Source organism: Hydra vulgaris, chromosome 14 (genome assembly GCF_038396675.1).
Source record: "Hydra vulgaris chromosome 14, alternate assembly HydraT2T_AEP".
NCBI classification, from domain to species: domain Eukaryota; kingdom Metazoa; phylum Cnidaria; class Hydrozoa; order Anthoathecata; family Hydridae; genus Hydra; species Hydra vulgaris.
This window is the reverse complement of record NC_088933.1, coordinates 18,605,490-18,631,830: the sequence shown is the minus strand read 5'-3', so window position 1 is coordinate 18,631,830 and position 26,341 is coordinate 18,605,490. Positions and strand designations below refer to the sequence as shown.

At 26.2% G+C, this 26,341-nt stretch overlaps 1 protein-coding gene across 2 annotated transcripts; it reads right to left on the bottom strand.

The window, feature by feature from the left end:
- Positions 1-1,696: 1,696 nt before the first annotated feature.
- Positions 1,697-25,457, bottom strand: LOC100210389 (filamin-A). 2 transcript variants are annotated; one of them, XM_065818222.1, is made up of 4 exons: positions 25,310-25,457; positions 21,563-21,616; positions 11,562-11,774; positions 1,697-3,283 (listed from the first exon to the last, which is right to left on the bottom strand). In XM_065818222.1, exons 1-4 carry the CDS (start codon positions 25,398-25,400, stop codon positions 1,782-1,784), a joined length of 1,860 nt encoding a protein of 619 aa, XP_065674294.1. In that variant the 5' UTR covers positions 25,401-25,457; the 3' UTR covers positions 1,697-1,781. The 2 variants fall into 2 exon arrangements, with proteins under 2 accessions (XP_065674294.1, XP_065674295.1); XM_065818223.1 differs by lacking the exon at positions 25,310-25,457 and adding an exon at positions 21,778-22,133.
- Positions 25,458-26,341: the final 884 nt, after the last annotated feature.

Below are 26,341 nucleotides of genomic sequence, written 5' to 3'. Positions count from 1 at the left end.
TAAAAGTTTAAAAAAAATTTAGCAAGCCCTTAAATGTTTTCACAATAAACTGTCTGAAATCTTTTTCAAAATTCATTTCTGTTACATCAAAATAATCATTTAAAAAACCATCTTTTCCTACTAATTTGTCTTTAAATACTTTTCTAATAAATCTCTTCCTTTTCAGCTTTTAAACATGCAAACTTTGGCTCCCAACTTTAGATAATAAAATTGATTTTATCTGCTTGTTCTTAAAATTTTCTTTTCAATGCTTTTAAGCATTAAAGTTCAGCATCTCGTATATTTTAAAAGAAATTTGCATCCAGGTATTGAGTTTGAATGCCTTCTCCAATTTTTGAGAATTTATATGGTTTACTCAGAATAATACTTTTTTCTTAGTTTCCAGTATTTCTAAAGTTTTTGTTTATTATAGATGCCATTAGGTTTTTAGAGATATTTACTAAAGCTGTTCATTGCTTAAAACAAATTTAAAAAAGAACTTGTTCAGTTCAATGTCACAGTTCCTATTTCAACTTCTGTCGTTTCTAATCCTTTTTCAACTTCTGTTGTTTTCCTTTTGAAACCAAATTATTCAAAGGCTCTATTATCTTAGTAAAAATTTTTGTTTAAAAATTTGAAACAACCTGAGCAATACTAAACTGTTTGTGAAATGTTTTTTTAACAACTGCAATAAATAAAAAAACGTCCATAATATTTGTTAACAAATTTTCTTGCGGCCAAAAAGAAGTATATTAAACAGAGGAACGAAATGGCAACCCTATAATGTAAATATCGACGTGATAATATTTTAACGTTTAAAGGTTATGGCCTTGTAAAGCCAACATCGATCCCAAATAGAGGTGTTGTAAACTTTACTTGATACTTTAATATTTTTTTCTTCATCTTTTACATTTGGAAGTGTGAGGCCTGTATTTTCTAGTTAATATTGTTCTAAAACTCCTATCATACTAAGTTTTAGTAAAACATTCTCATTTGACTAAAGCTTGCGCATCCTCTGAAAGTTACCTATTAAGAACACCAAAAATCCATAACAGGCATGTTAAACCCCGTTTTTTTTTAAGGCCATAACATAATATTTTTGAAATTTAGATTATAATTGTAAGAAGCTTATAACTTATAGTAGTTTTGAAAATGCAAATCGTTTTTGGTGGACATTTTTTAAAAATAAATTATTTCCAACACTGTGCGTAGGCCACCCGATTGTCTAATATTAAGTTGAACTTATAAATGCCATTAGTATTATAAAAAGAAAAAATTCTTATTTTTATTGTTTGTTTAAAAAATTAAAAATGTAAGGAATGTAAGTAAGATTTGTAAATCTCAACAATTGCCCCCTCAGCTCCGGGACCCCCCGCTATGCGAGTTGTGCTCCCTCTAGTTACGCCACAGCATTTATCCAAAATTTTTGTTTTGTTAACTTCTTTCAGTAAACATTTTATTACCCGATATAACGCAAAACTGTTTGCTACATACAGGAGAATTTAAATGTTTAGAATGATTTTTAAACAAAATATTAAAGTATAATAATTGCAATACTTTACATAATAAAATTTGCTTTTCAACTCAACTGATGGTTATTCATGGTTCTTTAAAAACATTTGGCATAAAACCAGGCATAAAAATTTTTTATTGTATCTGGTTATGAGTAAAAACTTTTTTTAAAAAAAAGTTTTTACTCAATAAAAAATTTAACAGGTTTTGGTTATAAATCTAATGTTAAAAAATATATAAATATCTTATTCTAAATAACAACTAAGTAGTTTATTTTATCAAACTTGAAATTAAGATTTAACGTTTACTTTAAATGGACTTCCAGATATATTATTTCCATTCCATAATACAGAAAGTGAATAGCATCCTGGTTTGTCAATTTTGTATTGAACTTCGTAAATGCCATCTCCTATATATTTACATACAATTTCATTTCGCACAAACTTATTTTCTTCAAAACCAGCCATAAGTGTCCCATTGCCAGCATTGACAACATCTACTGTAAATGTGCTTGAAACTGCAGCACAGGCCTCTTTAAGACCTAATCCAAAAGCGCGGCATAAAAGTGGATCAGATACTTTGGATGGTGCTTTAATTGCAAGTGACTGTTTTCGAATAAAGTTTTCCTCTAACATTACAATATGAAACGGACTACCTCCTATGTGAAAACCATTGTATTTAACTGATAGTAAATAATTTCCTGATTTTTGAGCAATATAAGTTATAAATATTTTTCCATCATCTTTATGATTTTGAACAATATTTACTTTATCTGGACCATCTATTTCTACAGAAAATAATCCTTTTAAGGCAACAATTGATTCAATATAAACTTCGTTAGGTTGATTTAATATACCTGTATACTTTCCTTCTCCTGACACAATAAACAAATCTTTACTATATCGGGAATTTGTTACTTCAATATGAAAGGTATGTATAATATTATCTGAAAATTGAATATATAGAGTATATCGACCGTTTTCTAATGGCATAAATTTCAACTCCATTAGAAACCGACCGAGACGAGTAACAGTATGTGCAATAATTTTACCAGTAGGAGTAACCATTTTTGTTGATAGGGTTTGTCGTTTTACATCACATCCATGCCAGATAGTGACGGTGTAAGTTATTAATTCTATATCGTCGGTATTTTCTTTCCATATATTTTTTTTGTTGATTTTAACACTAAAAGGACTACCTGGTAAATGTCGGCTGTTATCGTGTATATGAAATAAATAGATGCCAGCTCGTTTCACTTCATACAAAATATCAATAGAGTCTGCATCGTTTTGAAAAACTCTTAGTTTCATTCCCGCCTGACCCACCACCGCAACACATAAATTTCTTAAGTCCAAACCTTTTGTTCCAAAAATACTGAAGCAGTTTGCTTCACCAATATTTGCAATAGTTAAAGTATTTGAACAGAGTTTTCTTTTAACAACGACTTCGTAGGGAGATCCTGGAAGTATTGAGTTCGTTTTCTTATTTATTAAAATAACTTTATACGTTCCCTCTTCTTCACGAGGAAAATTTATCGCGTATTCACCATTGATTTTTTTGGCAATTTTACCAAAGGTTATTTTTCCAGATGGGGTATGAACCTGTGCTTCAATAGGTAAATTGGTAGTGCTTTTGCAAATATCGCTTGTTGATGCATGAGCATCGGATCCATTTGAATTATTACTTTCTGATCGGTTTCTCAAATCTATCTGATTTAAAACGCGATCTTCGACGTTTCTTCGATGTGATTCTTCGACGTTTGGATCTAATATTTTTGCAGCAAACGGACTTCCTGAAGAAAAAAAAAAAAATAATAATATTTTCGAGTTAACAATAACTTCAACATTATAAAATTCAGTACATTTTGATTAAAATACAATGGTTTTTACAGCATATCAAGACAAGTGGTTATTTAAATAAAACATGGTACCATGTTTTGATACATAAAACACAGACATGATACAATATTTTAAAAAATTAGCAGCTTTTAAAAGCTGTCTTAATGTATAAAATATATATATACTCCCAGCAGGCACATAATGGTTGATATATGGTTGAAAAATCACGATCTAAATTTCAACGTTATTTCAATGTTAGTTCAACGTTAAAAAAAACGTTGAAAATTTCAACGTTAATTCAACGTTTATTTTTAGTTAAAAATGAAACGATGAAAAAAAACGTTGAATTAACGCTAAAATAACGTTGAAATTTGAATAGTTAAAATAAACGTTGAAATTAAATTCAAGTTTGCCTATGCAAATGTACTAATAATTCGGTATGAAAATAAAATTTGATATTTTTTACCAATGATAATTTATATAACTAGATGTCTTACTTGCAGGATTTTATTGGATAAAAAATGAAGCCGCTTTTTTTTTTTTATAACAGTAGTCCATCGTTTCCATCGTTTTACTAAAAAACTTTATTCCCTTTTTAATCGAAAATGAATGAGGGAATCATAAATTATTATTTTACAAGTATTCTAATTTCCGCTTAACACTTTTAGGTAAATAGTACTTAAATTTAAAATATATTTACCTCATTTAAGAAAAGAAAAGTTAAAAATATTTGCTTACAAATTTAATCCGCCGATTGTAAAAAGGACAAAAAGCGGCTTCACTTTTCGGATCGAAGTTAGACATCTAGTTATATAATATGAAACGCAGGAAACGGTGCGGAAAATTCCGGAAATATACATCGACTATCTATAGCCTGACTTACAACGGTATGCAGCTACATCGACTATCTTATAGCCAAATTCGCAACGGAGTGCTGCTAGATCGACTATCTTATAGTCTGACTCGCAACGGATGCCGCTACATTGACTGAGGGATAGGGCAGGCAAACAGATTTTCAAAAAAAAAAATTCCGCGCCTTTTTCTGCGTTTTAATTTCCATTTTCCATTTTCTGCGTTTTAGGTGAAGCCTAATATCATTTTATCTTATAGATTTGTGCGTGGGAAAGTCCCTCAAAAACTTTTAATAAAAGTATTAATGTAATAAAAGTAAAAAATTAAAAGATTTTATGTTATGAAAATAAAATAAATTTTTGTAAAATTTTACATAATTTTACGATAATTTATAAGAATTTGCATTATACACGAGTTTTTAAAAAGTCTTTTTACATTGTGTACAATACTTTACCTTGCATATTTTATATATAAAAGGTGAATTAGAGATCATCATTTAAAAATCACCATTGCTGGATCATCAGGAAGAGTTACTAAATCTAAAAAAAATTCAATTTATAGAAAAAAATATTTTACAGGAAGTTATAAATTATTATTAAAATTTTTTTAATTACTATATTTTTTGTTAACGGGAAGTTACAAAAAGTAATTATTAAATAATTTTCTTTGGAATGGGGATAGTTTAATTTGGTCATTTGTTTTTATAATTTTTTAAGAGGTATTTATTTTCGTGCCTACATTTAGAAATTAATTCAGATTTTTTATTTAATAAATTTTCTTGATTTGGATGAGTAATTATTTCAAATTTTTTTTGCAAACATAGCATACATTTTTTGGAAATGTTATTATAGGCAGGTAATTTACAAGTGCATTGTTTCCTCACAAAATAACCCTGATAAACAATATATTGGCTTAACCAAGGGGAATGGAAAAAACATTATGCCAACCACAAACAATCGTTTAAACACAAAAAATATTCAAGAGACTATGCTGTCAAAATATATTTGGGATTTAAAAGAAAAAAATAAAAATTTTAATTTACAATGGTCTATTCTAAAATCTGCCCTGCCTATAATAACATTTCCAAAAAATGTATGCTATGTTAGCAAGAAAAATTTGAAATAATTACTCATTTAAATCAAGAAAATTTATTAAATAAAAAATCTGAATTAATTTCTAAATGTAGGCACAAAAATAAATACCTCTTAAAAAATTATAAAAACAAATGACCAAATTAAACTATCCCCATTCCAAATCAAATTATTTAATAATTACTTTTTGTAACTTCCCATTAACAAAAAAATATAGTAATTAAAATTTTTTTTATAATAATTAATAACTTCCTGTAAAATATTTTTTTCTATAAATTGAATTTTTTTTTAGATTTAGTAACTCTTCCTGATGATCCAGCAATGGTGAAACTTAAAGTAGAAGATAAAAGTTAGATGTGTTTTTTACTAATTTATATATATATATATATATATATATATATATATATATATATATATATATATATATATATATATATATATATATATATATATATATATATATATATATATATACACACACAGTGGTGGCACAAAGTCATGACCACAAAAACAAGAGAATTTTATTCATGTTTGGCACGATATAAAATAAAACAGCACCACATTGAAATAAAAATGACTCTGCATTGTCAGTAATAAACACCACTAAAAAAACATAAGAAATTCTGACTAAAAGACAAGTATTTTGTATGCCTTCTACGCACATCGAGCACGGCTTGTACACGTCTTGGCACAGACTGTACCAGCTTTTGGATGGTATCAACAGTGATTGCTAGCCATGCAGATGGCAAATGTTGCCACAAATCATCGAGATTGCTGGGTTTGGTTTTCTGTACCTTTCTGAAGAGCTCCTCCCACAAATTTTCAATGGGGTTCAGGTCAGGACTTTGTGGAGGCCATTCAATAGCATTGGTACGAGCATGTTTGAGATATTCCATTACTTTCTTAGCTTTAAGGCAAGGAGCATTGTCCTGTTGAAAGAAAAATGGTTTGTTTTTACCAAATTTGTTTGCTGATGGTTTCATTTGTGTTTTTAATATTTCCAAATATTTATGCTGGTTTACTGTGACCGTACAACGATATAAATGATCTACACCTGATCCTGACATGCAACCCCATACCATAAGAGAGCCTCCTCCATGCTTTACTGTGGGAGCTACACACAGAGGACTAAATCGTTCACCAACTCTTCTCCTCACATAAGCTCTTTTAGCTCCACAGAAAACAGTAAAGGTACTTTCATCACTCCATAATACTTTATTCCATTGTGCGACAGTCCAGGTTTTGTGCATCTTCGTGAATGCTCTTCTTTTCGTGATGTTATCAGGTCGCAATAAAGGTTTCTCCACAGTAATTCTCCCGTTCAAACAAGCTTGCTGCTGGCGTTTTCTAACTGTCCTTGCTGCCAGATGAACTTCATGGTTTTTCCCCATGTAGCTTGCAAGATATGAAGCCGTGGCGAAATGATTGGACAAATTCGCCCGAACCAAAAGCTGATCCTGTTTTCTCTTTTCTGGCTGTTCTGGTAACAGTTGACAGTCCAATTTTTATTTGCTTAGCAATATCTCTGTAAGAAATGCCTTGTTTAATCATAACAATGATCTTCAGTTGTTGCTGAGTTGATAGCTTCTTATGTATCAGATTCTTATGCTATCAACTGAGCATACACAATGTTCTGCAAAATTATAATACAAAAATAATAAAATGTTTGTTTAATGAAAGAAAACATGATTTTAATCATTATTTAACAACAGTAAATGTTTAGAAACACAATAAAACTTAAAAAGTTCCAAAAAATTGTTAATTAAAGCTAATTAAGATGAATTAATCCTAATTAGCACTGCTAATTATAATTATAACTAAATCTAATTAATTTATTCTCAGTATTAGCTCCACGTTTCGGCACGATATGTAGTTGAGTGATAATACATTAATTTCAAGTAAATATCTACTAAAACAATGCTAGAAAAATCTTAAACTTACCAAACTGATATATATATATATGTATATATAAATACAGTTAATTACAGATATCTTGACCCTCTAGAACCAAAGAAAATGGTTCGACTAAACGAACGTTTGACTTAAGCGATGTATAACAGCCTCCAAGGTTTGTGTTATGTGTGTGTATGTGCGTTGATGTATGATATACCTTTATCCAAAAAGGTTGATATCTTGGTCAATAATGAAGTAAATTAGGCACGGATTAGTAATGAGTTTTTTTTCCCACTATTGTTCCCTTAATGTTCACATTCGCTTGTGAACAATGTGAAGCATAATAATACTTTTAAAATGGACAAATGAACCTTACTTTAAAGACGTTTTTATTTACATGCAGTTACCCGATGCTCTCAAATAAAAAGACAATGCACAAAGACATAATTTAGACTGTTCGAAGTTTGCACCATATTGATTGGATAGTGGAAAACATGCATCAAATCAAAATTAGTCTGATGACAGAAGGCGATAAAAGTACATTTGAATTTGATATTAATGATGAAGATAACAACATCATGATTTTTTCATGATGGTTTTGAAAATAATTTTAATTTTATATAAGTTTTTGTTCTAAAAATGTATAAATTAATTTTTTGGTTTTATTTGCTTTCAACAATTGCTTTTCAATTTCTATAATTTAGTTACCTGCGTTAAAAAAATGGTACAGGGCAGGTTATTTGTAATACTATAACAACAGTTAGTACTATAATATATAATTAACTAATAATAATAACAATAATTGAAAGCTGTAACAATTAAGAACAAGACGTGCAGTACATTAGCATAAGATATTGTACTATGACAGCTATGATATGTTTATGAAGAATATATTTTTTTACTCACAACAACACAATATTGTACAAAGAATAAATGTTTTTTCAGATTAAAAGAGTCACGGCGCAAAAAGCTTTTTGAGGTTTATAAACTCGTATATAAGTAAGTTGAATCAACGCTAAACCAATGTTAATCTAATGTTGATTTTTGGATTGTTTTTAACGTTGATCTAAAGTTTGGTTTCAACGTCGATTTGCGTTTCCATTTTAACCAAAAATCAACCATTTTTCGACCATAAATATTAATGGTTTTTCAACGTTGTTTCGACGTTAATTGTGCTTGTAATGTATAAAATAAATGAAAAATATATACTATCTAAATATTAATAGCGCAATTAATATTATTAGTGCGCATAGTTACGCCTATTGTTCGTATTGTTAATTACGGTTCTGTATTCCGTAAAATACTCTATTTCTTAGTTTTCAATTAGTTTCTAGACTTTTTTATGCGCGGTTATATATTCCATGCGGTCTTTCGAGTAAGTTTCAGTGAGCAAATTAGAGCTGTTATATTTTTATTTTCAAGAAGAATTGATGTTCATTGTTTAAAATAAAAATTTAAATAATCGTTTGTTTGTTGTTGGTTGTTTTTATTTTTCTAATTTTTATAGCCTGTTTTCATTTTTTAGAAGAAGTTAGAACTAAAATGAGTGTTAAAATAGTTTTTTTAGTACAATGTTTCTTTTTTAGTAAACTGTTTCAGTTTTGTCGTTAGTCTTTTTAGAACATTTTAAGCAAGTATTTTTTTATTTTCTAGAGCAGTTAAGAGGAGCTGATGGCTTTTTTAGTAAGTTCAATTCATTTTCTTATTTATAGATTAAGATTATTTTTTGTAAAAAGAATAATGAGAATAAAATTTTATTTATGTATTTAATATGAAAAGTTAAATAAAATAAGACTGTTGTTTGTGATCATGTAAGTTTGTAAACATAAGTTTGCGTTTATTTCAATATATTTTATATTTCTCTATATCTATGTATATTTTATATTCTTAGTTAGGGAAGTTGTTATTTACCCAAGAGGTCATCCTCTTAAAACTATATCAAGTATGTCTGCCAGCTTAGATCCTATGGTTTATTCTCTATTTGTTTCAAAGGGTTGATGCTGGTAGGCATAATCAAATGGTTCACAACCCTGAATGTGCTACATTGGTTAGAAATCATGTTACATTATCTCAGTATTACAATTATAGACTTTCAGTTAGACAATTAACCTAAACAGAGAAGCGAGCAGTATGATACCTTACACAAACATGTAAACAACCTTGAAAATGATCATAATATTAGACCAGGACGTGTTGTAGTTTTGCCATCAACAATGTAGGAAGTCCTAGAGCTTTATTTAATTTAATTTGTTTAAATATAGTAGTTTTAATTTAAAAAATGTTTGTTCCAGGTTTTTTACTTTTCTGTTTATATTATTGCTTTTCTGTTTATATACTTTAAAAAAGACATGGATTTCAATTATTCTTAAGATAAAATATAGTCTTTAATTAGAAAAGATTACAATTTGTAAGATTCTTTTACATTTATTTATTATCCAATTGTAACAATAGTAATACAACTGGTAGTATGTTTAAAGAATATAGTGAAATTGAAATGGCTATTAATAGGCGAAGAATTTATTTGTGTAAATTCTAATAGGCAAAAATAATTGTTGTCCAAATGAAAGAGATCGAGTTTGGCAAGTTGAAATTAGTCATTGTTGAAATGTAAAATATGCTGCTCGGCAAGCAGAAAACTTACTTGCCAGAATTCAGTGTCAAGCAGTGTTAATGTTTGTTTATTTGATTTTAAACACTTTAGAACAATACTAAAAATTTTATTATTTATAGTAACAGTTGATAACAGTTTTAAATTAAAATGATTTTAAATTCTTTTATAAATTCAAGCATAATTATGTTCTGTCTTTTAGTTGCCTTTGTCATCACTTGATTAGTTTGCTTACTGTTGAAACATGGTTTTAATTTTGTAAATTTAATGATATGAAATTTTATGATATAATTATTCAAATTGTTTAACCATAGCTGTTCAATATTGTAGTAAATAAAATCTTTTTAGTTCATGTCTTTTAGTCGATAAAATATCTTAATAATTTGTGGTGTTATTTAGCCGTGTTTTTTCGTTAAGTTGTCTAGCCTTTTTATAATCTTTTCTTTTTTAATTATTTTGCAGAGACATAGCAATGTCTATAATTTGTGCATACAAATATTTTATGCTATGCGCTATTGTTTTTGTGTTTTGTGTTGATAGAGCTGGGCTGTTATAGCTATTTTTTTAATTCTTTGTATTTTCTGTTATATTATTATCTGTTATATTCTACTAACAATAAAATGCAAATGATACTTTTGTAGTTAAAAATTGTAATTATTTTTCATTTCTTTTTTTAGGTGTTGGCAGGCTTTACTTGACTTTCTTTTTATGATACCTGTTGTGTGTAACAGATTTTAAAAAGAACTTAACGATGTTAATGTAGTCTTTTTTCGTCGTTAACTATAAGCAATGATTTAATTACTAATAACCCGTATTACGGGTTGCTTACTGCTAGTAATATATAAAAGCTTGTGACTACAGAGTGGAAAAAAAAGTTTCAGTGAGATTCAAGCAAAAATAAACTTATATAAAAAAAAGTAATCAACATAAAAAAGATAATATAGGAAGAAGTGTTTTGAAAAAGGAAGATTCTATTGCATGAAGTTTAGCCTATTAAGTTGCTAACAGCTATTTTCAAGGAGTAGCAAAAACGCATTAAAAAAAAGAAATAAACTTATCAATGCTGAGATATTTATTGATGCTAAGAAAATGGATTTTTGGATAGACACTTTATCACTCAAAGTATAACCTTGATGAAACTTCATAACTCATTACACTTCAATCAAGATGATCAAATCTATTATGGACTTTACCACAATTACAAAAAAAAAACTATTTTCAATAAGTATGAAAATTAATCAATCTGATTTGTTAGAGAAGTGAGGTAAATTTGGGCAAAAAAGGAGTCACTAATTAATGCATCAAAAAGAATTGTAATTGCATAGAAACAACTTACCCCGTGTTAAATGAGCTAGCGACTAACTTGATTCATTGCAACTTTTAGGCCACTTTTTTTATTTACAAAATTGTTTGCTTTAGTCTTATTTTTTAAAATACAAGACTAATTATCAAGTTGTTTCTAATTCGTTAAAGAGAATAGTTAAACTTTATACAATGCAGTTTTATTACGACTTATAAAAAGCTATATATTATAGCTTTGCAGCTAACACTGTAACTTCAGCATGTAGAATATAGTCTGTTTGAATAAAAATAACAACAAGATTTTCAATAAAAGTACCAATTTTTTAATAGAAGAATACACAAATTTTAATGTAAAGTTTTTTTAAGATTAAAATCTACCAACAAAAGCTTTTTTTTCCAATTTGTTTTACTTTATACGAAAATTATTTTTTAATTTTATTACTATAATGTTTTAAAAATTAAAATTTCAAACAAAAAAAAAACAACCTGGAATGTGCTTCTCTGCGTATTTAACTTCTATAATATAATCGCCAGGAGAAACTACCTGATACTTTATCTTAAAAAAAGCTTCTTCTTCTTCAATGTATTCAATAGAGGCACGAGATTCTCCATTAATAACTACATCAAAGTCTCCACAACCTGCTTGGCGAGCATCAAGAGTAAATATGTTTGGTTGACCTGCCAATCCAGTGGACAAGCCTGTAAAAAGAAAGTAGCTTATAATATTTTTGCAAAATTGACTAAAGTCTTGAAATAAATTATTTGGGTTGCATGAATAACTTTATTTAGATTAAAAATACAGCAGACATTGTATACAAGCGGATGCACCACAAAAACTATTGTACCCCAATAGGTCTTTTTAGTCTCTCGCTAGGCCAATTTAAGCATCATGAATTTGAGAGTGAAATTTTCTACAATGTTCAAGCTACTATTAGCTATTTTTATAGTATAAAATTTGTTTTTTGAGTCTTTTTGAAAATTGTATCTGGTTTTAAAAACCAATTGTTTCAGTTAAAATACGATAAATCTCGTCACAGCGCTTTTAAAGTAGTTTTATTTCACTTGAAGTTACTTTAAGATTTTTAAGCCGTGCTTTGTAACGGTTTCTATTTTATGTCAGTAGGTTGACTTAAAATAGAAACCGTTAAAAAAAAAAGTAGAACTTTATTTTTATTTATTTTATGTTTTTTTTTTTTTAATGTAAAACGTTAAAATAATAAGGGGGTTTAATCAGAGTTGTTAGTCCTTGGCCTTTGCCTCGGCCTTGTCTTAACGCCAAAAATTAAGGCCTTGTCTTTGGTCGTTAACTGCTTTCCTTGACCTTGGTCTTGGCCTTGAAAATTTTGGCCTTGATTGTTTTGGTCTTGGCCTTCAAAATAAAAATTTATAAAATTAAAGAAATAAAATTTTTCCTTCTTTATTTTTATGTATTTTTTTTTTCAGCTTTCATATATACATACAAGAATATTATCTTATTGACTTCGTTGAATTCTGCGCATAACCTTGGTTTATTTTTACAATATTTGGTTTTATTGTCACAGCAATTGTTACCTACAGTTTTGTTAATAATTGGCCTTGACGTGCATTCTAAAAAAAAGGAAGAAATTTCTACCTTAGGGTAGGATATGTGATATACCCTTAGTAACGAATAATTTTCTACCTTTTAAGGTAAAAAATTATATTAAAAACGATCATTTGTCATACTGCTTTCTACCTTAAAAGGTAGAAAACTACACCTTACTAAAAGTATATCACATATCCTACCTTGTATAGAAATTTCTACTTTTTTTTTTAGTGTGTAAGGAAAAAATTTAAGTCTTTGGTCTTAAAAATGTTTGTCTAGGCCTTGGCCTTGAAACTCTTATTCTTGGCCTTGACCTTAGAACTCTTTGGCCTTGACCTTGTCCTTGGCATTGCTCTTGTAACATGTGGCATTGGCTACTTTTGACCTTGTTAACAACTCTGGGTTCAAAAACCTTTATACGGTCTTTTCTTTCAAGTGCCGAAATATAATTTGATGAAATGAAATATCAGCGCAATAATAGTTGAAATTTTCCGAAAAAAATATTTTTGAAGTGCAAAAATATGTTCCGCCTCTATAAAAATATGTTCCGCCTCTATAAAAATATGTTCCGCCTCTATAAAAATATGTTCCACCTCTATAAAAATATGTTCCGCCTCTATAAAAATATGTTCCGCCTCTATAAAAATATGTTCCGCTTCTATAGACACACAAAAAAAAAACATAAATCTTAAATATAAAGTTCAAACATGTCGCAAACAGTATTATTATTTACTAATTTATAAGTATTATTATACTGTATTATAGTATAAACTATATTAATATTATAATTTATAATATTATAATTAGTTACAAAAGATATTGTATTTTTTTAATATAAATTTGTCCCTAAAAATTTTCTAACAATTTCATTAATCTGCATTCAACAACCATAGTTCTTAGGTTCTTATAATAATGGATATTTTTTTATAAGTAAAAAGGAGACTTTAAAATACATGGTGTATGTAAAAAGGAGATCTTAAAATACATGGTGTAAGTAAAAAGGAGATCAAAAGTACATGGTGTTCATAAATATGGTATTAAGGTAATTGAATTATGTCGATAATTTCATCAGTCAATTTAGCATCTAACAGATTGATAATATTTTTGTAACGTTTGTGCCTGTGTAGAACGTTCGCCATCAAATTGGCACTTTCTGAATTCATCTGCTAGTGATACAAAAATATTTTTAACTTCTTTCTCATCCATTGGTTTATCACAATAGCACCATGAGTATTTTTAACTTTTATATTTAAAAAAAACTTTTTTTATTCTTCATATAAAATATAAGTTGCATCTTAATTCAACGAAGTAACTTTACTTCGTTGAATTAAGGAATAATATAAGCTGGTGGTGTTTGAGATAACGATGAGTTTGAGGTTTTGGATCAAAATCATTTTAAAAGAGTTGGAAAAGTATTTCAGATTGTGATGATTTTCCTCACACTGAGGTTAACAAAGTAATCATACTATGTCTAGTAGGATTACTTTGTTAACCCCTGTGTTCTTCTGGTTCCTTGGTTAAAAATATGATGCTGATGAGTCAACCATGTTTATAGCAATTTTTAAATATCTTGTCCTCCATCATTACCAACTTGAATTAAAAGAACCAATTTTTTGAAGGAACAGACTTCCGTTACTAGCATAGATAGGTCAGTACAACAAACAATTTCTACCACTCTTAAGTTAACATTTTTTGATGACAACCATTTAACCAAGTATTAAGAGTCTTACTGATTGCCTTACCTTTCTGTAAAATATAGGTTTGTCTTAGAGTCTCCACAAGTTCCAGTCGGATGAAAGTTTATGTTAAAACTGAATTCTGTGCCTACAAAGTCTTTGATCAATTGAATCAATAAATTATTTCTATTCAAAGATAGACATTTTTGTCTTTACAAACACAACAAAAACAGATCTATCATCTATTTTTTAATACAGAAATTTCTAAAAAACATTTCCTATTACCTGATATCAAAAATAAAAACAGATAATGTAGAAAATAAAAACAGATAATATAAAAAATATAAAGCATATTGTTCAGTACTTCCTCTATTAATTTTATTTTATAAGGTAATAATCTTATATTCAATACATTCTAAAAAACTGTCTGATTTAAACAAATAATCAGACAATTGACATTTGTTGATTAAAAACTTATCAATGCTGAGATAATTATTGAAACAGATTATGAATTTTGACGTTTATGGGTCAGTTTAATGTAATTAGATTCTAAATAAAAAAAAAACTTTGATCTGAGGCATTTATAGTTTATATCAGCATATCTTTATCAAATTTAGATTCAACTTTGAAATGCTCAACAGATCTCCACAAGATCTGTTGGTCCAACAGATCACATCCAATTTTGATTGGTCTTTTTGTTAGTATAATACCTGATGGACCAGCGATAACGTTTGTCTAGAAATTATAAAAAGAAACCATGAAGACTTAAAGAAGATGACCTGGCGTATTCACCAAAGAGTGTTAAAACCAATTTTTGTTTTAAACATTTTATTTGTGTATTTTGTAATGATATAACATTGCACAAATAAAAACGAAGTGAAACTTTTCTAATGATTAACATGCTCAGTATTTCATGGTTGTCTTAGCAATGGTGTCATTGCTTTGTTGCCTCAGCAATACTTTTTTAAAAGTTGCTGTAATTTTCTTGCTTGAGAAAATCACCAATTTTAGATTTAATAGTTTTATTCTCAGTACAATCATCTACATCGCTCTCAAAAGTATGATAACATTGAATTGCTTTTTTTATATAATTACATTGAATTTCTTTTTTTATGGATTTGTTGCTATTCTTTGCACCAATCTACATCAATAAAATTTGTGATATCAACAGTGCATGCTAACTTACAGCTTTGAGATTTTACAGGGTGATGCGGAAATATAAATTAAATTATGCGGAAGTATAAATGATTTTATGTAGAAATATAAGCTACTTTATGCGGAAATATAAATTAAAATCAAAAAATCAAAATAAGAAAGTATAGGTTTTTTTAAAGTTTATTAAGCAAAGTTAAATTATAAGCTAGTTTGCAGCCATTTCAAACTCAAGGATTGAGCTCATTTAATAAGTTTTTAAATTTCTTACTTTAATTTTATATTTTCTTATTTTGATTTTCTTATGATTATGATTATCAATAAAAATTGTAAAGTAAAACTGAATTAAACCATTCCGCAAATTGATCGAAATTATAAAATAAAAACTAAATGGATATGGCTATGAAAAAAATAAATATAGATTTAAATACAAAACTATCTTCTCTATCCGAATTGATAAAGTTATATGCCGATTCAACTCCATTTTTTTCTTTTTTTATTCAACTTTTCAAAAATTTTTATATATTTTTTATCTTTGCAAATAGCGCTTGAACCGAAACTGATATAAAAAAATTTTTAGCACTTTTTTTTTGGAAGTTTAATTTCAATTCTGATATACTTTTTATGCAGCTTGAACAAAAAGTTAAATAAAAAATCAAAAAAGTAAAAAAACTCTTTTTCTGATAAAACCGCACGCTCGATTAATTACTTAGTTTAGTTTTTTCCAAGTGACTAAGCGCCTATCTTTATCTTATTAACTAAGTGTTAATTCCGGTTTAATTAAAAATGAACTATAATGTTATTTGTTAATATAATATCTCTTACTTATTAAAAACCAATTATTATATTATTTCTCAATATAATCATCGATCACTCAATTCACTTTAACATGTCAACTGAAAAAATTATTTTTTTAGTTGATTTATAGGCATTAACTGATATATAGGAAAAAGAAAATATCACTGAGGAAAGCTGTATTCAAACGTGGCGTTCCAGTCTCAACGCTCAAAGATCTCAAAAATAACAACAACAACAAAGGCTAACATGGCTCAGGTACAACATTAGTACTCTCAAATGAAACAGAAAGATTGATGGTGCATGCGTTCCAATTACTTGATGACTGGGGTTATGGTTTAACGAAATGAAATCCTAGAATTTGTATATGGCTAACTTAAACGCAAAGATCAGTTGCACTTATTCAAAAATGCCAAGCCTGGTAAAGACTGGTTTTATGCCTTTATGAAGAGATAGTCAAAAGAAATTTCATCAAGAAAAATGGATAACTTAATATCTAAAAGAGCCGCTACTTGTACGCTAGAAATAATTGATCGTTATTTTGAATGCGTCGCCAAGCAATATCAACAGACTGGTATAACTTCTGGGTCACTTATTTGGAATTGCGATGAAAATGGTTTTTCAGGTGATCAAGGCAAAGCAACCGTAGTGCGTCGAAAAGGGACAAGACGTGCATTTAAACTTACTAGCAACAATGAAAAAATTCATTATACTGTAAATAATTGCTTTATTTACAGTATAACTTAGCAAAATTAACAAAAAGATAAAGAAAAAGCAACAAAAGAAGCCATGGTGGTTGCTAAACTTAAACTCTCTATGCCAAGTACTCAAATGCCTTAACATAGCAATGCTGAGCAACTTCAGCAAAACAATAATGAAGAACAAGTACCAGCAACCAAACGATTAAAATTTGCAAAATGTAAAATGTCTAGAGTACAGTTAAACACAGAAATGTTGCAATGCGAGAATTCGCTAAATTTTTTTGTTGCAAAAAATGTAAAAACTTTAATATAGTTTCTTAAATATAAGTTGAGTTAAAAAATAATAATAAAAAAAAGTTAAAATTAAAAAATTTCAATGTTTTCTCAAGTGTCTAGTTTTATTAGAATGCCGCACAATTTTTTTTCTTTACATTTAATATTTTCGATAATTTCATTATTATTTTTTTAACATATATTTATGTTATCAAATGCAGTTTTTTATTACCTATCTAATAAAAAAAAAAAATGAAAAAATAAAGAATAAAAAAGTTATTTAATTATTATTGTTAAGTGTGCGGTTTTACCCGGTTTTACTCTATTTTTTCTAATTTATATGTCAAAATTTCCGCATTTTTTAGTTTTTTCTTAAAATACATGGTGTAAATTGAATTATTTTATACTTCCGCATAAAATAATTGATACTTACGCATAAAATAGTTTATATTTCCGCCTAACTTTACAATTAATAAACTTTAATTTATACCAAAAATTAAATTACAGGAAGTTATAATGTCTTAACTGCTGTAAATTTTCACACATTTGTAAAAAATATTGACACTATTATAAAAGGAATTCTTTAGAATTATTTTCTTCTGCTCATACATATATAGACATATATATATATATATATATATATATATATATATATATATATATATATATATATATATATATATATATATATATATATATATATATATATGTATATATATATATAAATATATATATATATATATATATATATATATATATATATATATATATATATATATATATATATATATATATATATATATATATATATATATATATATATATATGAGCAGAAGTAAACAAGCTTAAGTAAAGAAAATATGTCCAGGTTCGAAACGCGCTCTGGACATATTTTCGCGTCACGGTAAGGATTTAATGCACTTCCGCGGTGCTCTGTGACAAGACCGTTAGGACTTCTTGGGGCATCTTAAAAAAAAAAAAGTATATATATATAATATAAATATATTTATATAAATATATCTCTCTATATATATAAATATATTTATATTTGTATATATATATATATATATTTATATTTATATATACATAAATATCTTTATATATATATAAATTTATTTATATTAATATATATAAATATATTTATATTTATATATATATAAATATATTTATACTTATATATATATAAATATTTTTATATTTATACATATATATAAATATATTTATATATATATATATAAATATATTTATAAATATATATTTATATTTATATATATAAATATATTTATTTATATATAAAAATATTTATATAAATATATTTATATATATTTAAATATATATATATATATTTATATATATATATATTATATTTATATTTATATAAACACACACACATATATATATATATATATATATATATATATTATATATATATATTTATATATATATATATAAATTCTAGATATTGAGATATTGAGAAACTTAACACATTACAGATATTAATTTTTATGTATAAATATAAAAACAATCTTCTACCAAGCGTTTTTTCAGATTTCTTATATCATTTTCTGGAAAATACCAGGAACGACTATCAACTAGGAAAAATTAAATCACAGCAGTCAAGTTTTTCTAAGTTTTTTTTTATATTTATATAAATATATTTATATATATATAAATATGTTTATATTTTTATATATAAATATATTTATATATATATAAATATATTTATATGTATATAGATATATTTATATATATATAAATATATTTATATTTATATATATATAAATATATTTATATTTATATATATAAATATATTTATATATATATAAATATTTTTAAAAGGGGGGTTTGTTATAATTATTTTTGAGCACACTTACTTTTATAGTTTTTTTAGGAGAAACTTATTTTCACGCCTGCATTTAGAAATCCATTTCGAACATTTTCCACTCATTGATAATTATTTTTTTGTTTACAACTACAATTTTCTGTTATTTTTTCATTTAGGGTTTTTTGTTTGTTTAGTAAAGCGTTATTGCAAACTTTTATAATTCTTTCCATAATTTTAATGCAATTGTAGCTAACTTTAATTATATTACGATTTAAAATTTTATGTAATTTATTAGAGGACGTGAAGTGTTTATCAATCAATTTTAAAAAAAGTAAAAGTGTTTATAAAAACACTTTTACTATGTTAGTGGAAACATTTTTGCTAAATTGGGGGAGCTAAGTTACATTTCTAGTTCTTTTTCGTTTTTTTGCTTTCTTATTTTCTGGATCAAATTTTAGTTCAAAGCTTTGAAATCCACTTTTTTTAAAGTCATCTTCATAAATTAGTTTAGAGGATGAATACATTTTCAACAGAGGAGTTTTGGTGTAGCCTGTTATTAATTGAAATTAAGATTTATTTTAGAACTTGGTGTGGATGATTTAGGCTACTATTAATATGTAATAATTCGTCATTTGGTTTTTTGAAAGACATATGAATTTTCAGAGAGGTTAAATGTGACATCGAGAAAATTAACAGTTTTTGAATTTATGCTTATTTCGATTTGAAAACCAATAATTTCAAAAAATTTTCTAATTTTATCAAGCTGTGGACCTGATATTTTATGCATTACCATCAAACCATCATCACGATAAAGGTCTAAACCTTTAATATTATTTATGTTACTTAATAAATCTAAAATACATAATCTAACAAATTCACAAGTTTCTGCTCCATCATAATGGACAATCGTTACATCAAATTTTTTTTTTCTTTTTTTCAAGTTTCCTTACAAAAAAAGTTTGGTTTTTTTGCAATGTTATATTATACGTATTGTCTCTTCTGGAATAACTGAATGGATTTTTGCAAATTCAATTGTTTTATCTAAAATATCTTATTGAGGGGTAAAAAACGTCAAATTAAATAAAAGTCATTTTTATTTAAGATTATGGAGAGCCAGTTTATTTAAAATTATGGAGAACTTTAAACTGAGATTATAAACTGGTTCTCCATAATCTTAAATAAACTTAAGATTATAGAGAACCAGTTTATAACATCAGTGTTAACTTTCCACTGTTGTAAATTTGATTTCTAAGTATTTTATTAATTTTGTTTAATTTAATTTTGCTTACATGGCCAACATGGCCAATTTCATGTCCTTTAACATGGCTAATCTCCCTTTTTGAGGGAACCAATAACCCCAAGGAAGTTTGTTGTGAAAATTTAGTTTATTAAGTGTTTAAAAAAAATGTTTAAGTTTTTGCCCCTACCCAAGCTTTAAGTGTTATAAAAGCTTGGCCAGGGGCAGTTAATTCATTTATATTTTCAAGGTTTATTTTTTTAGCGATGGGTTTTTTAGCCTTGGGCTTCTAAATTAAATGCATTTTTCAAATTTAAGGGGCTTTTTCATAAGAACCAGTAATATTGTCGGGTAAAAGTTTTTTTTTGTTGTGAGTTGGTTTATCAGCGAAAATCAAATTAGTAGGGTTTGATTTAATTTTTTTAACATCTAACATTAATTCTTTTTGAAATTCGTTATTTATATGCTGAAATTTTTTTCCGAATTGAAAAATTTTCATTTTTTTTCCGAATCATATAATAAAAGGTGGAGTAATTTTTTTTTAAAACCCATAATTATCATTACCTTGGTTATTACTAAATACGGCATCTGTTTTTGCTTTTAGTTAGGCTCAATTCCAACGAATTCTTTTGACACAATGCTCAACTTTTTCAATCATAGAAATAGTATAACTTTTTTCATCTAGTATAGGTATATTTTTCAACGAGTAAGTGAAATTATTAGTTTCCACTTTTACACGGAAAGTTAAAATACAATTAAGAATGCTCAACAAATGTTAATAATAAGCCTAATATATATATACGAATAATTTAAAATGTATTATATATATATATATGTATATATATATATATATATATATATATATATATATATATATATATATATATATATATATATATATACGGCGAAAAGTTTATTAGTAGTAGTAAATAAAAAGCTATTTTTTTGAAATTTTTGTATTTATTTGGGCTGCATTTTATAGGGTACCAAAACATGGATATTAAATTTTTTATGATATTAAATTTTTTAATGGGACAGTTGTGTTTCGAATGTTTTTAGTTAAAAAGAATTTAGTTAAAGAATTTCTTTTTCTTTGAATGGAAGTTTTTAAATTCTACATTCATACTTGTTTATATTAATGTTCTCAGTTTTATTCCAAAGTTAAACAAACGTATTAAATTATTCTAACAAACACTTTGGATTATGTTTACTAACACATAGTATTAATTTTATCAAGCTAACGTTATTAATTAAAAATATATACCATATCCTTTAGCGACGACAAGATGAGGAAATGTTTCTTCATTTAAGAATGACTCTATAAAAAAATTAAATCAAAAATAAAATTAAAACTTATTAATAAAAAGAATAAAAAAATGATAACTAAAATTTAAAAATTTACAACGTTGGTTTGGTACAAACTGTAAATGAGATTACTGCGGTTAGGGTAAGGTTGATAAAATTTTAAATACCATATACCTTCCTCTAAAAATGTTGGTGAAATAGAAACTGCTGTAGAATGATCTTTTTCTTCCTTCATTTTTCTGTGTTATATTTACTTTATGTTGATTTTAAAAATGTAAATGTTGTGAATCTCCTCCGTTTTAGTATTTTGCTAATAAATTTAATGGTTGATATCTTTTAACTATAAATAAATTCATAAACTAATGCTATTTCAATAGCTTTTTATCCGCGTTGATAGAACAATAAAATAATGGCGGGAAGTTACTTTGTATAAGATTAAAATGCCGCCATGAATTCCAATGGTTAAAATTAAACATTAAGATTAAAATTAAACATTACGTCAGTAAATGTTACAAATTAGTTAGCGAATGGACACAGTTAACTCAGTAAAACGATACTTTTATATGTTTTGAAAGTTTAACCGATCTAAAACGAATTATTTAAATCCTATCAACACATGTTCCCTCCCCCCCTCTCCTCCTCCCTTAATTACTTAGAATTTATAGCTTTCAAATAATTTTAGTTACTATTTCTTAAACTGTTTATTGTATTATTTTTATATCATAAAATATCATGTTGATTACGGTTATAATTTTATAATAATGCTTAATTAATGGTTGATTAGGTTAAATTTTTTCTCCTTAGTATTATTAACAGTGGAAAATTTATATTGATTCCAGAATTTGGTTTATTTAGATTCGATATATAAAAGTTATCAAAAAATATTAAAAACTGTTTAAAAATTATGATATTTAAAAATTATGATATTTAAAAATTATATAACTGTTTAAAAATTATGATTTATGTAAACCTTTAGTTAAGACTGCATCATTTTTTAGAATTCTTAAAAAAACTTTTACAAAAATGTTATAATCATTTTTTTATAGAATTTATTTTTAAAACAGATAAAATCAATTTAGTATTGAATACATGTTTTAATCAATCCACATGTAGCAAGCAATTGCGCAGTGATTTGTGCGTTGGACGTCTGGAGTTCAAATAAGGAGTTAAACCTTTTATTTAAATATTATTGGTCAATCTTCCAAAGTGTTTAAATATTATTGGTCAATTTCCAAAGTGTTTTAGGAGAAACAAAACAACTACTTTACGTAGTTAACATACAACTTTACGATTTATGTAAAAGCTTGTTTTAAATAACATAGCGTGAGTTAACAATGTAGCATAATATTAAGTCATGACAAAATGCAATTTAATACTTTTAGAAGATAACGTTTAAGCTCTCAAAATCTCATTTTTGTCACAAAATTTTTATTAAGGAGGGTAGCTACATCATTAAATGGTATTCACGAGGTCTAAGCCTTTCTTTACTGCCCCTAAATAATCAATTAAATAAATCAAATAATAATAATGATAATTACTTAATAAACAAAGTGTATTTTACGAGTTAAATAAACTGCATAACAAAAATATAAAATGCAGACGTGAAGAAAAAGTTTGTTTTGGTTTCCAAAATCAGTTTTGTCAAGTTGGTTTAATACTTTACATACTTACATACTTATACATACTTTACATTTTTCAACAAAGATGCAGGAAGAAAAAAAGTATTGTGTTTAATACTTTTATTTGTATCTTTAAGTAAATATTTTGCAAACATTCAAAATATTTACTTACAGCAAATGCAAATTTTTTTTGTAGTATATTATTAATTTTCATGTTAAAAATGAAACTCCTTGTTTTAATCATAAGAAGATTATTCAAATAAGTTCTTTGACAAATAAATTCTTTGACATTTTATTGGTGCTAAAATTAAAATTCTTCAAAAGAAAAAAGATTACACAAATCAAAATATCATAAAATTTTATGACGTTTTATTTCCGATGATTGATGTGGATGACAATTTTGGTTGTGCTTTATCATAAAAACATGTTTAAGCAGATCATAACTCGTGGAGTTAAAAGGCTTACAACTTAAATATGGTTGAAAAAATTCATTGCTGACTCAATAAAAGACTTACAACCAAAATATGAGTGAAAATATTTATTGCTGACTCAATTACTATTATTGTTATTATTATCGTTCCACCAGATTAATCAATTTTATTTTTTTATCAGCAGATTTTTCTCTTAAATCTTTTGTAAAACTATTTTGTACTACCTTTTGTATTATCTTAACTAGATAATATTACTTGTTAATACTTGAAAGTTTATGCAAGAAAATTAAACTTTTCACGAGTACATATTTCTAAACTCAAGTATAATTTAAATATAATTCTAACATAAGTGTGATTATACTTAAAAGTATATTTGTTCATTATTTGGATCAATAATTTGTCTATTACTCTATGAACAAGTTTTTTTACTCGGATGAATAAGTTTTTTTCAGGAATATGTTAGAACAAGTAATATCTACTTTAAAATTCCATTTTTTCTCAAGTTTTTAATGGACTTTAAAAGTCCATTAAAAACTTGAGAAAAATAAAGTAACTTTGATCAAGTAAATGTTTTAATAGTAATAATTTTTTTTATTATACTTGATTAAGCTTCACTAACTTCACATTAAGTTCACTAAATAGAAATTGCAAGTAGTAGTACTACCAAGTAGGATTTTTGATTAAAGAATCAATTAAAAGTCAAAACCTTCAGCGATACTAAAACGAAATAATATGTTCAAATAAACAAGAAATTTTTTATAAATGCAATTGCTATTAAAAATATTTCTTGTTTGTCATATAAATATATTTCCTATTTATTATATAAATATATTTCCTATTTTTTATACAAAATTATTTCCTATATATTATATAAAAATATTTCCTATTTGTTATAAAATAATTTTTTTTGAATAAAAAAAACATATTTAACTACATTATAAATTCCTTCCAAAGTTATTCCTTTATTTCAAACTGAAAAGTATATAAAAAAAAAAAAGTGTGAGAACCGCATTCAAGTTTTTACAACAAAAAACATCACCATAGTTATAATCAGAATAAAATGTAAATAGTAGAAAACAACATAAATAAAAAGAAATAGTCGTAAATACTATTATTAAAAATGAGTAATTATCATATTTAAACATCTTTAGGTTTTTAGAAAAATTCCTTTCTGTTGTTAAAACGTAATAAGAAAATCAGTTATAACAGTTTGACAAAATAAAAAATTTAATAACACTTAACTCGTTAATTAGAATAACTTTAATTATTTTAGTTAACTTTGGCGTCCGCGTCAATTTTACACCGAAGAAACTCATATAAAACAGCGTAAAATAATCAATGTAAGCCATAGATGTTTACACATTCTGTAGAATCTGAACTTAAAATAATTTTTCAGACATCTCTAAAAATTTTTGTAGTCCCGTTAATTTACCCTTATCTAAATGCACCAGCGCTTCATTATTTACTCATTAAATGTTTATTCGTTTAATTTCATCAGTTTATTAATTATATATAGTAATTATTTATATACTTTTTTAGTAAGTATAAGTAACAATTTTTTTTTTGAAATATGTCTTTAAATTAAAACAATTAAAATTTGGAAACAAAGGGTTCTTGCGACTGAGAACGACACTACTATTGGGCAAAGCGACTCACCGCATCTTTTTGTCAAATACTGAAACGTTTTCTTAGTGTCACATTTTGCACAAAACATTGTGTGGCTGAACTTTCTGGCTGTTTCCATCATTTCTTTGTTGCCTTTACAAACACTATCTTTAAAAAATTAGACCTTTTCTTATTCTTCAATTCTAAAGATAAAACTTAAAATGATAAACCAATTCAATATATTAGGAGTTATAATTGATCAATAGAATGCAATAAAAAGAGCTATGACAGATATACTAGATGCGAGATATAGATAGAAGTAATTAGTTAAAATGACACTTTAATAAACAACATAAGAAAAATAAGAAAAATAATAGTTTTTAAATCATAACATTTGTTACTAAATACCTTATTTAAGTTATTTGTGTAAAACTTACTTTAAAAGTCGAACTTTTATTTTTAAATTGTATAATGCAGTTATCATGCTACCAGAAAGTCATTATTTATAAGGACTATCTTCCGATTGTAGCATCCATATTTGATAATTCATTTCCTTTATATAAACTGAATAAAATATATTTTACAATAAAAGTAATATAGTAATAATCAAATTTATTGATTAAATATTAACCCAAATTTTATCAATAAACTTCATTTTCATAAAAACCAAACCTTCTTTTTTTTGATCGTGTGGAATTATGTTTTTTAAAAGTGGTATCATGCGGTAGTGGTGTATTGCTAAAGCACCCACTCTGCAAGAAGTTCCGAGTTCGACCCCCAATACGTCCCTGGTAGTACCGCGCTTAACTTGTTTCACTGCGCAGCGGCCTTGTTCGTCGAGGATTGTGATTTGGAGTTAAAGAGTTTACAGAGGGTTTTAATCGCAAAAAACCCTTTCTAAACTCTTGGATAGGGTTTTTTGCAATTATTTTGTTAATTTTGGCATAATTATGCAAGAAAAATTATAATTAATGATATTTAAAGAAGTTGCGATTATGCATTAAAAAAAAAATCTTTCAAGAGTAAAGCGATAATTATCAGCTTTTTTAACAAAAAGCATATGTGAGTCATGTAACAATATAA